Here is an 18,236-nt window from a genome sequence, read left to right on the forward strand (position 1 = left end):
GAATAGAGTACTAAAATCAGGGACCTTTGTTACCTGATCATGTGTGCACACTGTTGCTACCTACTGTCTCAATATCCAGGTGGCCAAGCATCTTAATATCTGCCTGGTTGCTACCTATTTGTTTTCATCTCCTCAAATCTTCCAATTTCACAGAGAAACTACTAAGAATATCTTAGGCCTGGCCTACACCTAAAACTTTCTACATCACTCAGGAGTGTGAAAAATTCATATGCCTCATGTGATGCTGGAGCATGTATCTTATCTTAGTGTAGATAAGCCCTTAGTTATGGACTCCAATCTTCACCATTTTTCTTTCAAGATCCTGTAGCTGCATACACAGTCGTGCGATACAACAAAACCCATTATCCCATGAGAAACTGTACCAAAATGCTGAATTATAACTTAATCGTTTTCAGCTCTGCATTTCCAGCTCAAAAGTTTGTTTCATCCCTGAAATGTGTTTTTCTCAAGGTACCACAGTGCTACTGACTTGTTTTTGTTTGGGTCTGAACTAGACTGTAAGTTCCTGGGGGCAAGGACAATCCCTCTTGTGTGTGGAGTTCAGTAAATAATTCTAATGATAATAATGGTATATATTATAGATGGCAGCAGCTAACTTTTCCTTTAATGAACAGTGAATCTATTTAAGTTTTTACTGTTTAATAACAGCAGATTGAAACAACCCCTCTATGCTGATCCAGTATTGTTCCTTTTAATTAGAGAAGTTCTGAAGACTCGGAGTCTGAAGTTCCTCCAGACTGCAAGGCAACAAGCAGAAAGAGTAAGTATTGATAAAAGTATTAAACAAGCAGCATGAAAAACCTTAAGGCCTGAGATGGGATTGAAAGTGTGAAACTGGCTCAGCTCTGTGTTTTCTATGTATTATGTCACCACATCTGATTCTGCCTGGCTACATAATTAAATCTCTGCTTAAAGACCTGTTTCCAGCCAACCAGACCCATAATTGTAAAGTTCATTAATCTTATACTGTCCTTGCTTCAACGTTTGTTTACCCACCCTTGCAAACTACTTGACTGAAGCCTTTTACTTAAAGGGAAACCCTCATATACTTACCACCAAACATCTTTTTTATAATTGTAGACCTTGCTTGGGCCTTTCCTTATTGCAAAGATATTGAAATTGTCATCGCTTCTCATTTTCTGGCTCTCTCACCACTCTATAATTTCCCTTCTGACTCTTTCTGTCTCCTTTATGGTAATGAATCATGGTTATTAAAATCAGTGGTGACTTGTTCCTTATATGGGACTCTGGGCTCATAATACTTCTCAATCTATCAGTAGCTTTAGACTGAACTGATATCCCATTAAATAATTTTGAAATAGTTTTTACTTCTCTACTCTGCTTTTCCTTATTTTAAAAAATAAGAAAAAATGATGTGGACCTAATTCTGCTCTTGATTACACTCATGTAACCCTGTTGAATTCAACAGAGCCGCAGGAGTGCTACTGGGAAATAGCATTTTACCTAAAATCTATATATTTATCTTATTCTACTCCCCTTTGTCTAGTGGCAATTAATTTCAGGACATGACCCTGAATTCTTGGTAGTCTCACTGTCTTCTGCCAGCCCTTCATTCTCTGATACTGTGGAATTCATTTCCATTTCAGGACATAGATCTCATTTTTGGAAAACTGGATTTCCATTGTTTGAATCTGACCTTCCCTTAAGAATACAATCTAGCCTCAGTTTCACTGTCTCTATCTACTCCATCTGTCATGGGTTCAGTGCTGTTCAGTCATCACTCTCTAGTAATCATCTAAAACATATTCCACACAAGGTCAAGATTATCTGCTCCAAGTACAGCATGCCTGTATTTGGGAAAATTTCCCAATTATCTCTTTATCAGTATTCTCTGTTTGATTTCATGTTTTGGTCATAACTATCAATTCTCCTCTGCATTAGAAGTTTAGGAGTAATACTCGATTAAAAGTATGTTTTGAAAAATAATTAACTTTCAAAGGGTTTGTACTGATTTTTTTATCATGATCCCTTCTGTCAATATCAACAACCAATATTATCACTTTGTAGTTGTATTGCCTGATTCACATTAGACTAATCAGAAGTCCTATAGGCACTTAGTGTTAGCCCTGAAAACATTGAACTAGAGCCCTATGCATGAGCAAATGTAAGGGTTAAACCATTACCTTGTTAGTCAGAACTTCAGAAGCGTGATCAATAGTAGAAATGCTACCAACCGGTAGCTCTATGAAAATTAAAGAGCAAAATTCCAATCCCTGGTTTCATGCAAAGAATCAATTGAAATTTGCAAGTTAAATGCAAGGTTGTTCAAAGAAGAAGAATTTGGATCCAAATACTCATTTTCTAAGAGGTACTATAAGATGTTTTACAGTCACAGCAGTAAAGTGCATTGACATAATTGCTAATAACCCGATTTAGTTTTAAAATAGAACTAAAATAAATGAGGTTAAAAGCACTCCAATTTTTTCGTGTATGTATTTACTTAAATTTCAGTCAAGTGTGTTCACATAGGTTACATTTGCACAAGCTTTAAAATGCCTAGCACTTCATCAAGTTAACCTGACTCCCCTTTTATACTATAGATAATAGGCTGGAATGAGTTCCAGCCATTATAGTAGGTTTTTTTTCCCAACATCTGTTACTTAAATAAAACAGGATAATAACATCTTGTGCCAGCCACAATTTCACCCTAGCCAGTGCATATTACAAATCACAAACTTAATGTAGTGCAGCAATCTGTTATTTCGATGTCATTCTTGTCCTGCACTATGGAGAATAAACTGCCTATAGTGTTTAGAAAGAGCTATGCAAGCTGGGGACAGCCACGTCTGGCTCTGTGAGCTGGCAGGAAAATCTACCACGCCTGCCAATATTACTGAATCCACAGAGCTTCCAGGCAACTGGAGAGGATTTTCTGAATACAGTTGTAAGACTTTATTTTCTCTGTGTTTTCTTTTATAATAGTTTTGAAGGCTTCAGTTCTAGACAGTTTACATAAGAAAAACATCTCTCCCATCTTCTTAAGAACAGTCTCCTCTACAAAAATGTCACTACAGTAAAACCTTATAATAACATTCAGCGGGTTCTGTGGAATGCCACATTACATCCCCAAGTTGTCATGCTGTAGCTGGGTCGGGGGAGGAGAGTCAGGAAATAGATGAGTTTATAGGGGCAAACTCTGCCACTGCCTTGACAGCTACAGAGGCAGACCTTGGCAGTGGGACTGAATCAGTAGAATTCCACTCTATGCACAGAGTGGAGGGGCAGTAGGCAGGATTCCTCGGAGGCATGCAGGTAAGCATTGTAGTCAATTGGGCAAAATGGATGTACCAAGGGAGTTGCAGGACTTGGGGAGCCAAGTATGGGTTGCAAAATCCACTCACGGCTGAGCTGGAGTAACTTCCATGTAGTAGCTCTGCAGCTGCTCTGCAGCTTGGGGAGATGGTTCCTTCCCTCATCCATCTGCTCAGCATGCAACCCAGCTACTTGGGCCAGGTTCTGGGAAAAGAATTTGCCCAATATTGCTTAACTGTATTTCAGCGTGCAAGCTACAAGATCACTTGTTTTCAGTGCCTCATCACACACAAGCAACATGAGCTTCAATGCTAAAGGGAGGTCATGGAAAAATAGTGGAAAGAAAAACAGCTATCTGTATTATGACTGATGTTACAGACAGGAGTGCTATGAATGAACAAAACAGCTATTAATTGATTAGAGCAAAGGTTAGAATTGAGTATGATGTGATACTACATCAGTGATGATGATTTGAGGTTGATTATGTTTTGGATTCTACCTCCTCTGAAATACAATGCTTAAAGATGAGAACATGAAAACATAATTTTTCCCTTGTTGACAACACTAAAAGAATCATTTACATGAGGCCTGGCAAGGATAAGGCCATGCAGATGCACTTCTCAATCTGTTGATGGCCTCATGAGCACAGCTGAACCACATCAGCTAGGCCACCTGATGGATTGCTCCCCCTGACTGACTGAGGAAGCTAGCAGATCTGTCTTGAGCTCAGTGGCAGTGGTAGCTCACAGGCTGCTCAATTCACATGCCTGCAGATTTTCTGCCTCCATGAGCTAACCTTGCTCCAAGATCTGCTTCTGCCCTGCCCATTGCCTCGACCCTGCCCTGCACTCGCCTTGTTTCAGTCCTGTTCCTGCCTTGCTCTCACCTTGGAACCAGCCTTGCTTATGTCTTCCCTGACTCCAGGTAATCTGGTTCTGACCCTTGGCTCTGATTTCTGGCTCTGACTCTGTCTTGACCTTTGGCTCTGGCATTTGGAGTCTGACTATGGTTCTGATCCTGAGTCCGACTCTATCTTGAACGTTGGTTCTGGCATTTTGGACGCCTACTCTTGCTCCAACCACTCTACCAGACTGCCTAAGAGCTGGTCTCTTGACAAGACCAAATTCTTCTCTTACTTATAGATGTGCTACTCTCTGACCCCCCAGGGTATAAACACCTACCTTTCAAGACAGAAACGATTTGAGTTGGGAGAGGGGAAGGGGAATCTGAGCTTAGCACAGAGTGAGGTTTAGGAGACACACAGAAGGTAAGTTATTCAACTGGACTCAGACCAACTTTTTGTCTCAACAGTCTACCTAGTAGAAAAGGTCCAAAGGAAGCTACTTCCCACTGTTTGCATCTCTGAACTATTCTATTAACTATTTTCTCATACTGAAAATCTTGAACCCACTGTAATAAGAACAAATTGGCTAGGCTTTTATAGTCCTCTGCTTGTCTTGGCTTTTTGCAACACAAAAACTTTAGTCCATTGGGGAACAAATGTTTGTAGGAACCCGAAAGCCTAGGAAGACATGTTTTTCTTTTTACTCTTGACTTTGTTCCCTAGGCAAAGGAATTAGTTTGTTGGCAATAATGGTTTTGGTGGGTGACAGTCTTCACAATTTTGCCGATGGCCTGGTAATAGGAGCAGCATTTTCATCCTCAACAGAAACGGGTGTTACCACGACGATTGCTATCTTATGCCATGAAATTCCCCATGAAATGGGTAAGCAAATATAAATACACATTACTCCTAACTGGCTCAAGTAAAGGAGCTATGGCTCTGTGTTTCTGCATTTACAGATACATTTAAGGCTAGATCCTGCCCTGTTCTAACACGAGTGCAGTGGGTGGATGGGGTAAAGAGGGCATGTAACTCCCTTTGTCCCATCCCCTGCATAAGCAGAAGAACAGGAGCTCTCCCTAGTGCTTGGTTACTGCTCCAAACCACATCCCCAAGCATGTGTGGTCTGTCAGCCGGTGAGGATGGGGTTGGCACATCCAGTTTATATGCTAGGGTTTGTAGCACAATTTTTCCTGCATGTCATTTTTGATTGAAGCACTGCTGACATCACTCTGCTCCCTGCCCCTCACAGGATCGTTCCCTAATTGGGCATGGGATGTTCTTTTCACTACAAGTTAAATTTGTTTCACTGCAGCACAAAGGAAAGGAAAGGGTAAATAAGGACAGTACAAGCCCTGATCCTTAAAGTCCTTTCATAGTGCACAGCAGGGATCCCAACGATGCTGCGCTCTAGAGCAAGTGTGAAGGGAGACTATGCATGGGCACATAGGCATAATCCTCCACACAGTGGAATTGCCCTCTGTTCCCTTATTCTCAATGACGTAGGCAAAAAAAGTGGTGAGATGTGGATGCAGAATGGGCGTGTCTGAGGAAATATGGGGTTAAATGAGACACTTAACAACTCCCTCCCCACATTGGTCTTACTCCTACCATTAGGAGTAACCTAATGTGACCAGACAGCAGTGCTCTCAATATTGAGGATGGGTTCCTGGCATTGCTCTTCCTGCTTATTACCTTTGCCATTGCATATGTATGCGCAACACTCCACTTCTGTACTGTGGAGAATCAAACCCTTAGTGAACAAAATATCTGGTACCAGTGATGACAAATAATTGAACAGTTTTTCTAGCAGATAGCTCTTTTTCAGATCTTCTTTCTATGTGTAGTTCAAAAGCTTGTGTCTTTCACCAAGAGAAGTTGGTCCAATAATAGACATTACCTCACCCAGCTTCTCTAACTAGCAGACAGGCCAACAAGATAAAAAGAAGTTTCATTGGACCTAAACTTTCCCTTTTTCTTCATTGTTTCCTCATACTACATATTTTCAGAAGTTTGAGGCTATGCATCTCATTGCATTCACACACATATATATGGTGGTAGGTGGATCAGAACTTTGTATTTGTTTCTTTTCTTATGGACTTACAACTCAAATGTTGGATGTGTGAATAACTTACCAAAACCTAAGTGTGTGTGGCTGGGGATTCCTGGAAAACATGCAGGTTTATAAAAACAAAAAAATCTGACAAAAATATTGAATAGCTGATACTGATATCAGACCAACTGGCATAGTGGAATTACACCAGTGTAAAACTGGTGTGAGATCAGAATCTGGTGCTCAGATACTTGTGCTATGTATTTGTCATGTAGTGGGTTCTTCTACAAGAGAAGCATCCTGAGGGCTGATTCTGATCCAATTTAGACCAAGGAAGAAATTTAGGAGTAACTCCACTGAAAACTACGGAATGACATAAGTGTAAAACCTGAGCTGCTGAGATCAGATTCAGCCACTGTGTTTCTCTTTCTGACATACAGCACCTATAAGTAAAGATCTAAAGCCCATGTTACAGACATAATCACATGATTTCTATGGGCAAGTTCCCAACCAAGAAAGATTTAGAAACTCCGGGAAAGCATGTGACTTCACGTTTGCATGTATCCAAGCTGGAAATGTCACAGAACATTGAGAACTAGTGGAGAGTCCTCCCTTTATACCGTATGCTATCTTTAGGAGCAACTGAACAAATATGACTGGATATGTAACTTTCTAATAGCTACACGAATTTACAATCATTTCTACAGAAATGTAAGGGCAATCCTCCAGCATCCAATACAGTGTGTGTGTGTGTGTGTGTAATTCTATCTAAACTATTATCATCAATGTCTTACTGCCTTCTATGTAATCTTGAAAATGCTTTATCAACTAAATAATATCTTTTTCCCCCCTCTATTTTCTCTATGCAGGTGATTTTGCTGTGCTGTTAAGTACAGGGCTCTCCACAAAAATTGCATTATTAATGAATTTTATAAGTGCCCTAACTGCCTTCATAGGACTTTACATTGGCCTTTCAGTATCAACTGACTCCTGTGTTCAGAACTGGATTTTTACTGTCACAGCCGGAATGTTCTTGTATTTATCTTTAGCAGAAATGGTGAGCACTACAGTCTCTTCTATTACATTTTTCTTTTGAGAACAGTCATGTCATAAATGAATATAAGAAAGGACTGTAAGCTTTTTGGGCAAGGATGGTTTTCTACTCTGTGTTTGTACAGTGCCTTGCACAATAAGACCCCATTTATAGTTGGTGCATAGCCAGTAATGTACTAAACATGATAAATAAGAAAAAGGGAAAAATAAAGGCTATAAAGCGTAAGAAATTAGATGAAATTGAGGGATCTACATTTCATAGTTCAGGAAAGAGTACAGAATCGTTCTAATTCTGGTTCAAAATTTGAACCAAAGTGTTTTAAGTATTAAGATCCAGGGCTTTTGGTTTTGCTCTTTATTAAGATTCAGAATTTTAATTTGGAGCCAGAATTTTGAGATAGGGTTTTGACTTTGGCCCATCTCACGTTTAAATATTTTTATCAAGTTTTGAAGCATAGAACAACAAATAAAGAAAACACATACAGTAAAATATCATGACTCTAGATCTATGTTCAAATGTTGATTTGGACCTACACATAAGAAGTTGATCAGAAGAGATCCATATGATACCGTTACATGAAAATAATAATAAAAAAGCTAAATTATATGCATCAGGTTCAGTCTCTTGTATTTTCACAGGCTATTGTGGGACATACAATTAAGATACACTATCCTCAATATTGTGAGAGATCAAGTAGGGTGTGTAAATAGCTTTTAATCTGATGCTAAACATTTGGTGCCTTTGTATCTGATCTAAACCTTATGGAGAAAAATATAAAAGGTAATTTTAAAAGCATAGTTCATGGATTATGCTTTTAATTTATGTACCCGCTAAAGGTCAAGTCAATAGGAATTTTGCCAATAATTTCAGTGGGAGAAGGATTGGTCCCTATATATAGTACAGAAACAAAATAATAAAAACTGCTTTATTCCCATAAAAAAGAAACACTAATTTTACCAAGTGTTTCCTTCCATGCAGTTTCTTTAAAAATATTGAGAAGTTAACACATTTTGGATCCTCATTTGGTAATTCTCTCTAATGTTGGTAAAAGATTCACGATAATAGAATTAGATCAATTGAAGTATTTCACTTTGAATAGTTGTGATAACATATAGTATGTGCTACAGATTTGCAACTATATTCAGAAACTCAGGATTTAAGTCTTTTTTTTTTATAAGAAGTTTGTCAAGTTTTCCCATAAGACTTTTTTTCCCAGAGATGAATATATCTGGCTCTCATTCTGGTATCTTATTCTTTTTTTAGCTTCCTGAAATGACTCACATTCAGACACGACGACCCTGGTTGATGTTTCTCCTACAGAACCTTGGATTACTATTAGGTTGGCTTTGCCTCTTTCTTTTAGCTATATATGAACAGAAAATTAAAATATAATGTTTCTACTGGAAATCTCTAAATATCAGTCATGAATTTGTATAGCATTATTTCCATTTTTTCATGCCTGGTATAGTCATTTATAAGTTAAGTCAGTGGGATTTTTGTATCTAAAGTTACGTAGGTAACAATTTCACTTTATTAACTTATTGTTCAGATTTTGTAATTTTTTTAAAACATGAATGTTTAGATTGATGTTTTATTTGTTATTGAGTTTACCAAAACTCTTATGATCAAACTCACAGGAGCTTCTCGTTAGTTTATTGAGTCCATTCTAGTTAAATGCTTCAAGTGATCTCTGCTACTCTGATTGAAGAAAAGAATATAAGTTTTTATATACAGTAATCCAACTGAAAAAGAACATCATTGAAGAGTTTGAAGCATAAAATCTTGTTACCTCTTAATGCCAAGAATAAATTTCTATGAAACTGAAAAGTATACTCAAGCTGATTTACTGAGTTAAATACCACACAATCTCATTCTAATACAATGTGCATTATCTACCTTGCTGATGTACTGAAAACAGTTTTGCGTCATGTCTTGCTGGCCCTCTGTCGCACAGGAAACAATGGCAAACAAGTGTTAAAGCCTGTGACAATATTAGAACACAGTTGAGCAATGTCAGAATATCCACTCGTGTCTGCATTGTATCATGTGTATGTTTTGCATATTGGCATCTACGGAAGCCAATCAGATCATTAGATAATGTCTTCAGTCAGAAAGTAGTTTATTCATACAAATACAATATGCTTTAAATGAAAATCTGTTCCTACTGTCTGAAGTGTACATTGATCCAGCAACCCTCTCTCACTTGAGTGGTTTTACGCAAGTAGCCCCTATTGACTTCAGTGGGATTATTCCCCTCAGTAGACCATTCAGTTAATCTGCAGAATCAGGCCCTAAACAAATTTTGACAATAACGGCCTGACTCTGAGGCGCTGTGTGACTTCAGTGAGGTATTTTATAATTAAACTCTAATTTATTTAGCATCAGGGTTCCCTCCCCTATTTAATTTCTTTTCTGTAAACTAAATCACAAACTTGCTCTTTGATACAAAATGCTTATTTCTCTTATTTGCTGAAAGAGGGAGAGCCATTTACTGAACAAATTATATTCTGTGTACAACCAAATGCACAACTTTCTTCTTTTCTCTGTCTTAGGTACTCATACAGCCCCCATTAACATAGTACTGGAGTGTCTCCCAGTCTTTCATGTATTTATTCAAACATCTCTGAAGTAGGAAAGTACTGTTATCCGCACTTTACAGATGGGGAACTGAGGTACAGGGGGGCTAAGGACAAGATTTGTAAAGGTATTTTAGGCTACTAGGGATGCAGACAGGCACCAGATGGGATTTTCAAAAGCACCCATGTGCCTAACTCCCATTGATTTCAATAACTGTTAAGTATCTATGCACTCTTGAAAATCCTGCTGAGAATTTATCTACATCTTTAGGTGCCTAAATATCTTTTAAAAACCTGGCCCTGAGTGACCTACCCAAGTTCACACAGGAAGTCTTTGTCAGTGCAGGGAACAGCACCCAGGTGTCCTGAGTCCCATGCTAGCTCCTGAACCACTTGTGCTCAAGGGACATAAGATTCTGATGCTGCCTATTCTGTTACATTAACTTTGAGAGATTCCAGTTTCACTGAGAAGCTGTGAGTGATGGCTCTCTGTCCCAAGTTTACATTTTCTAGGAGTTTGTGTTTAATTTTCATAAGGTGAGATTTAAAAAAGTGGATCTCTCAATATTTCATCTGCTAGTGATGGAGCTGAGTCACTTCATGACCTTCAACAGACAGTCAGTTCAAGCAGTTTCAGGACACCACTGGAGGTAAGAAAATATATTCTTGTTTCAGGAAAGCCAAGTGAATATTGGAAACATTTGTTATTTCAAAGAGCAGAGCTACTGTATTTTGAGCAAGGCTACCAACTGAACAAGATTTTGCATCATCGTTTGAAGTTGAATATTGAAATGTTTTTCTACCTGTTGTCAAAAAGTTTTTGGAAAGAACAAGGTTTATATTTTTGTAGTATATTTTCCAAAATAAAATAATAGTATTTGCTTAAGTACTTGTGTGTGCTAGCAAGATTTGTGATTATAAATGTACCTGCCCTTGCTTAGAAAATATACTCTTTTGACTTAAAAAAACCCCTCAAATACCCTGGTCTCACTGAACAACCAGACATATTTACACACCCTCTACCAAACACAAAATCTGATTTGTCAGAATATTGGATAGCCACCTGGTGTAGTCACTCATATTCTATGACTGTGATATTTTCAGCAGATGAACAATCCAGTCACCAATTTTCACAACTGTTGACTGTATCACAAGCCTACAGAAGAGGATTTGGATACCCGTAGTACCCAAGAGAGCTGATCTACCTCAACATTTCATTAAGGCTGATCTTTCAGCGATAATCCTTTTGCATCAAAGGAGACTTCAGTGGATTTCAGGAAACACTGAAGATGAAGTATTACTATGATGTAGAATGCTAAACTGTAGTTTAAAAAAAGATACTTTTTCCTTGATCATGATTAATATACTGGGTAGATTGATAGGAATTTGCCACATAGACTTCTACAATAAGTCACTCTCATCAAAAAAAGAACCATTCATATTACTCTACTCTTATCTTTTTTTTGTCAAGGTGACCTCCAAGAACTGAAAAAGAAACAAGAGAATCCTGTTTCACCTCCATTGAAGGGAGAGTATAAAACTACTGTGGAACTGAACTCATTCTTTTCTTACATAAGGGATGGAGACTGTGTTTTGTCTGGCTCAAATTCTAAATAATTTTAGAAATTCTAAATAAAATTACTCAAAGACAATGTTTATTGTCTTTAATGGACTCAATACTGAAGTCCTTAGATAGTTCCTTCTAAAACAAAACTCCAATTGAATTCAAGGGGTCAGATTCTTCTCTATTACTCCCACTTTAAACTGACAGAGATTCTTCCCCCTTGACTTCTGTCAAAACATCTATCAAGGCAAATCCCAAGTAAATATTGCAGAATGTTATCACTTGTAGTCCTTAAATCAAGACTGCATAGTTTTCTAAAAGATGCACAATTGCTCAAACAAAAGTTATGGACTTGATGCAGAAATTATTGGATGAGGTTCTGTAGCCTGTGTTATGCAGGAGATCAGACTAGATGATCACAGTGATCACATCTGCCCTTAAAATTCAAGAATCTATAAATCTACTAACTTTGTTAGCAGAAAAGGGTTAATATTTCTTTTGTTCTTCCATACATTCTCAGTTTTCAGCCATTCTTAGGATGAAACACGAGAGGATCTCTCTCTCTCACACACACACACCCCATCCCCCACTCCCCTCACACACACAGAATATCTGTTCGGTAGAATTGTTTTTCCTGAAAGTTATATGGCAGAAGAACTCATAAAAAGTAGTTCCAGTTCCAAGCTCTCAGGTCTTCTAAGTGTTGGAGGGTTGACCCTGTTCATCCGTTCTTGTTTATGTTATGCATTACTCACTGGCTTCTAAGATAAATACTACCTTCCTTACAGCAGCTTTCTTAATGCCTTTGGAACATTTCTGGAGTCTATCCTTAAGTGTTAAACACCACTGTCTATTCCATCACTGAACTTTGTGCCTTCAACATGAACTTGGCATCTCTCCAGTGATAGAATAATGTACCAACTTGGCCTATAATGTAAGAAACAGGGTTAATTTTGATATTGTAATATGCTCAAATAAATTGGTTAGTCTCTAAGGTGCCACAAGTACTCCTTTTCTTTTTGCGAATAAAGACTAACACGGCTGTTACTCTGAAACCTGTAATCCAGCAGTTATACATACAAATAGGCTGACATATCTCAGCTTTGCCTCTCATTCTTAGGAAAACTGTCATGACTTTAATAGGGCTGAGTGTTCTTGGGCCTAGGAACCAATGTGCAGCAGTTTTATATCAAAGGCAGAGTAGAGCTGAGAACTTTATAATAAAGATGGGATGTACTTTTTGTCCAGTGTCATTAGTTTTCATTGCTTTACTGTAACCCTCTCATCCCTTCCTCTCATCTTAAAAAGAACCTGCTTCCTATTTTGAATGTATTCTTGTGTTATCTATAGCCAGATGCCTAAGAAAAGATCACACAATGTCTTTAACCAAAACAAGAAAATGCAGTTTAGATCAACAGGAAAATTAATTGCCCTAGATCCTCAAAGTATTTAGGGACTTAACTTCCATTGAAATCAGTGGTAGTTGGAAGCTGAAATGCCTTTCAAGATCTGGACCTTTGCACCTATCTCCTGCCTGGGGGCACAAAGGAGGACAAAGGTGTAAAAAGCCTCTTCCTCAGATAAGTACGGTAAGAGGTGTAGCTAAGTACCTTACATAGATTTCATAAGATGTAGGGAAGTAGCCTAGATGACATACTGTGAGACTCTTCGAGCCTTAATAATGAACACCTCACCATACCAAATGCTGTGTACGCTCTCCAGGTGGATTCTAACACTTCAGTAAAGGCACATAGAAACCATAAATCAGATTTTGTTCTTCAAAAGATCTTGCAGGAAACTAGTTAGTGTGTTTATTTCAAGTATTTGGCGACTAGAGAATGCCTGAGACTCCTGAGTAGATCTGTCCGTAGAAGCAGATGTTGTTGATGTTGTGTGAGAAAGTGCTTGAATCTTCACTCTGGCCAAAATATTACCAGAAAGTCAGGAACATTACTACCGTATATGCTTACTGCTCTGAAAGCAGAGGTGTGTTTTACCAAATACCAACAAGCACCGGTGTCAGTATAATATTTAGGACCTGTCTAGAGGATGATTTAGTGCTCAGCAAGCTTGTGTGTGAATCTAAAATGCACAAGCCTGCACACTAAGTGGCCATGTGGACCCTGCTGCTGCATGTTCAACGCTCCATAGTACATTGTGATATGGTGGTGTTTCAAACACAGTTTAAAACAGCAGTAGATCAAAGCACACTACGGAACTTTTAGTGAACAGCAGCAGGGTCCACATAGTGTGTGCCAGGCTAGGGTGCTGTAGATTAACACCTTGACTTGCTGCACACTAAATCACTAAATAGAAATGCCCAGTCTACTCTTATTTTCCTGGTGGTGCCAGTTACATACCTGGGGCTGGATTTCCCAATACATTGCAACTTGTGTAGTCATTTACATAATTGCAAACTGAATGCACAGTGTAAAGTACTACAAAATCATTTTGCTCTAACTTTGCACAAGTGGAAATGGCTTCACAAGGAGTAAGGTACTGGAGAATCAGGCCCCTTTTGTAAACTACTGGGACAATGAGTACAAATGGCAATGTATTCTAAATTGCACAGTTTTACCATTATGTGATAGTGCAAAGGAAGTCTCATCCTACTTACAGGCAGAAAGGACAAAATCAGACTATGGAAGGATAAGGTGTGTGACCAGCCAGAACAAAGGTGTGTCAAGGAAAAATCTTTCAGCATATTATGATAGTACAACTGGCCACAAAGAAAATACTGTAGCAAGAATATGTAAAATAAAGCTGCCCTTCCTCATTTAATTCATTCCCAGCAGCATACACAAAATCCACACAAAACTTCTGCCAGTGCTGCTAAAAAAAAATCTCCTGTCTGACCAAGTACCATTTCAATATTTTAATTATTATGAAGCAGGCCCTTTTTATAACACTTAAATGAAAGACATGTATTGACAATATGATCCACATGTTCATAGCCATGTATTTTGGAAAATACATATTCATGCCTGATGTAACCATAATTTTGTGTATATTATTTATATTTAGTAATTAGACATGGAAAACACCTTCTTGGAGATATAGTTCTTCCCCCAGCACCTCCTAATACTACTAAATAAATAAAACTACTATTTAATATGCCATTTTGTACTTGCAATTAGTAAGAGAAAATATGCCATTTCTCTAGACAGCAGAGTGTCTTACTGTCTAGCATAATGGTGTCTGGCATTATAAGAGTGGAGTGAGAAAGTACATGATAAGCTGTTGTAAATTATTTACTGGTGTGTGGTATTTTAACATACCATGAAAATACTTGTGTTGGATTTTAAATTACTAACTGTCCCTCTTCAATTGCAGTTCTCCTCCACAGAGCTATGTCTTTTAGAATAAGATATGATGGGATCCTCTTAAGGTGAAATCAAGTGAGTTTTCTTTTTCTTTCTGTGTTTTTTTTTTAACCCCCAAAAATTCACTATGTGTTGAGTTTCACTATAAGTGGGGAAAAACTATCCTGAAAAAGATCTCCTTCCACATACTCCAGCAGTGGTGGCAAGACCATTCTTCCTCACTCCTTGAGTTTGTGCTGACAGCTGTTGATGAGTTCAGGCAACATCTGAAAGAACAGTTCTTTGCTCCCACAGGAGAATAGCTATCGCAAGAGCAATTCCTGTTCACTTCTTGCTGGTAACACGTGAAATAAGGCCTTGTCTACACACAAAACAAGCCCCAGTTTAACTAAAATTGAGTTTAAAAATTGGCACCCCTGTATTCACACCTTACACACGACTGCAAAAATATTTGTACAAAATATGCCTTGTGAAGTATAGGAAAGCTAATAACACACAGGTTATTAATATCGTTCTAAAATGCATGTCTTAATGTTATATGTGAAGTTATTAATTCTCTCTGTATCGTGTTACTAGAACATGCTTAAGACCAGATAGCCTAGCTTAGGTAATGGTGATAAACAGGTCTGTCCTAGACAAAGGAATGTGAGTTTACCTCAATTGACATGTTTGCATTAAACACAATCATCAAGCTTAACCTTCAGGGTTTAGTCTGATCCTGAACTTGAGAGGCAGAGAATAAACATGGCTCCTGCACTCCAGAGACTGAATCCCCAGGAGGCCTTCTTGACTTGTAAAACAAAGGCAATCCTGTTGGGAATATGAGGAACAGAGATAAACTCCATCTTTATCCTTTACCTAGGAGACAAGGAAACCAAGTGATTTGATCTCTGTGAGGGGTCCTGGCCAGGCTGGCCAGTAAAAATCGGGTAAGGAGACTGTGGATGAAAGAAACCATCTTGCTAGATTAAGTTTTAGACTTTTAGGTGCATGTTTTCACTTTTATTTGCTTGTAACCATCTCTACCTTTATCTCTTTTCCTTGGTATCATTTAATCCATGCCTGTTGTTAATAAACTTGTTTTGCTTTCATTATAAATCATCAGTGCTGTGTAAGTTCAGTAAACTGTGTGCTTCTAGAAAGCAAACAGGTTGGAGTGTTTTACTGTCTCTGTAAAGGCAGTGAACTTAACACTTCTTCTGTGAAGGTCCAGTGAGAGGGACTGGTCCCTGCAGTAGGACAATTCTGGGGAGAATTTGGGGCTGGAAGGGTACTAAGGTCAGCCTACAAGGAGCAACCAGGTTGGGCAAAGCCAGGGTGAGGTCAACTTGTGGGCTGCTGGCAAGTTGTTTGGATCAGAGCCCTGGACCAAACCTGCACAGCCTCAAGACAACCAGGGTTACAAGGCAGATTGTGACTAACCCCCTTACCAACCTGGATGATCCCCAGAAACATCACAAAAGTGAGCTTGTGCAAACCTCTTTGTTGATACTCTTAAATCAATTTAGTGTTGTGTGTAAAGACAAGGCTCAACACAAGAAGCTAGGGATTCTTTCTCTCCCACACTAGACTCTAGATTGTGGGGAAAGGTGCTTTTCAAAACATGAATTTGCTGTTTGATTTAGGTAACATTATCAATCATGTTAATTATGGTAGTGCCTAAGGGCCAGCCGAGAATGGGGCCTCATTGTGCTAGGCCCTGTGCAAACACAGAGAAGTAGATTGTCCCTGCCCTGAGGAGCTTACAATCTAAATAGACAAGATGGACAGGGTGGGGGAAGGAGTAGAACACACAAGTATAGTGAACAATGCTGTGACAGCAAATGTCATGTTAGTTCCATCTGGGGGAGGGGATCCGCTCAGCGAAAAGAAGAGGGAAGAGAAGGTGGGTGAGGAGAACAGGGCAGGTGAGAAGAAGATAAGAGGGTGAAAAGACTGTGAAGAGGGAAGAGAAGGGTTGGAGCAAACAGTCAATCAACATAGAACAGTCTAACGTTTTCCAGAGATCCCTGCTTTGGCTGTTTCTGGTCCTATTGACTGGAATCTCTGGCTGGCTGCTCTCTCCAGCTCTCCCACAGGGTCACTTGGAGCAGGGAGGGTAGGCGCCATCTGGTGCTCCCAGAGTCTGTGTATGGGGGTCTTCCCTACACAATTCTGGGTCCATGGGGGCACAAGGGGGAGTAGTGTTCCCAGCTGGGCCGCATTTTACTCCCTCCCCCCCCCATGGATCAATCTCCGCTTTGTCCTAACAGCTACATAACCCGAAACACCCATTACACCTTGTGTGAATCCAGGTGAACACCTTTACAATTGTGTTAGCTTGCTAGGTTGCACGTAGACTCCCTCCTATATTTTTATTCTATCCTCCCTTTGTGCTCTCCCTCATCACTTCACAGCCATTATGGGCACTGCAGATTCAAAACACTAAGAACAAGGCAGCAGGCTCCTGGGTTTCTCAAGAGTGACAACAGCAAAGGAAAAAGAGACAGCATGTGGCATCCCATTTGGTAGACTAACAAAAGTAACAGCTATAATATCCTTTTGGTATTATTTTTTTCTCATGCCACATTCCTGCATTATGCTAGTCACGTTCAGATAGGCCTGCCCCCACATTCACAGGGAGTACGTTTCTGAAAAGTACATTTTAAATGGTTAATTGCACAGTAAAAGGGCCCTTTACTCTTTCTGCATTCATTTATGCTACAGAAACTGCCAAATATGATGTAAGGTATCAAACTTGCCCTCTCCCATAATTCAGCTAGGTTGGTGGAGTATGTTCTCCTGTGTTTAAGCCTGATGAGAAATAGACAGGTTTTGTGATGTAAACATATTCATGTTCATTTGATTATAGAACAGCATAAGATCAAGTGTCTGTTAGACTGCTCTCTACTGCTTATTTCAATCAGACATGTTTACTTCTTAACATGTAAATGTATAAATCATGAGCCAGAGTTTTTTTTTCCCTCACAGTTTTTTGTTTGTTTGTTTTGCTGGTGTAACTCTATTGACATCGGTGGAGTTAGTCCCAATCCACACCAGTTTAAGTGGAAGTAGAATCAGGCTCCTTCATGCCTTTGCAGAGGCTCCCATCTGCACAGTGTGCCTTTTACTTTGATCTGTGATATAAGAAATTCACTCCAGTTCTGTCACATAGCTGAGGACCAGCATTGCCTATGAAGTACTGAAGGTTCTCAGGCATCAATCTGATGAAAAACATATTGCATATTCATTTATCCCCAATGACTATTTAAAACATAAAATATAAACATCTCTGAGATTAATGTACTCAGTTTAGCAAACCTGTATCTGGTTTACATCCCTCAGTCACCACACTGACATTTTGTTAGCTAATTCATTGAGCAACTGATTAGAAAGCCGAAACAAAAATCAGCACTTCACCATTTTCAGCAAAGTAGGAGCAAATTAAATTTGTCCAGTCTAACCCGATCATGTAATATCCCTCTGATAAGTATAACACTCCAGTTCTAGCTGCCTTATGTTATTGTTTTCTGGTGACAGAGAAGCTGG

At 38.9% G+C, this 18,236-nt stretch overlaps 1 protein-coding gene across 5 annotated transcripts in view; it reads left to right on the forward strand.

Moving 5' to 3' along the window:
* The window catches only part of SLC39A12 (solute carrier family 39 member 12), a 37,148-nt gene extending 25,824 nt beyond the window's left edge, over positions 1-11,324 (forward strand). For 3 of the 5 annotated variants that reach the window (XM_074943402.1, XM_074943403.1, XM_074943404.1), the window contains 4 exons: positions 721-781; positions 4,862-5,020; positions 7,061-7,248; positions 8,509-10,538. In XM_074943402.1, the coding sequence (XP_074799503.1) occupies positions 721-781; positions 4,862-5,020; positions 7,061-7,248; positions 8,509-8,637 (537 nt within the window). In that variant the 3' untranslated portion in view covers positions 8,638-10,538. Of the gene's footprint in view, positions 1-720; positions 782-4,861; positions 5,021-7,060; positions 7,249-8,508; positions 10,539-11,292 lie in introns of those variants that run through there. The other 2 variants (XM_074943401.1, XM_074943405.1) reach the window with 2 other exon arrangements.
* The last annotated feature ends 6,912 nt before the right edge of the window (positions 11,325-18,236 follow it).

Source organism: Natator depressus, chromosome 2 (genome assembly GCF_965152275.1).
Source record: "Natator depressus isolate rNatDep1 chromosome 2, rNatDep2.hap1, whole genome shotgun sequence".
In the NCBI taxonomy this organism is placed as follows: domain Eukaryota; kingdom Metazoa; phylum Chordata; order Testudines; family Cheloniidae; genus Natator; species Natator depressus.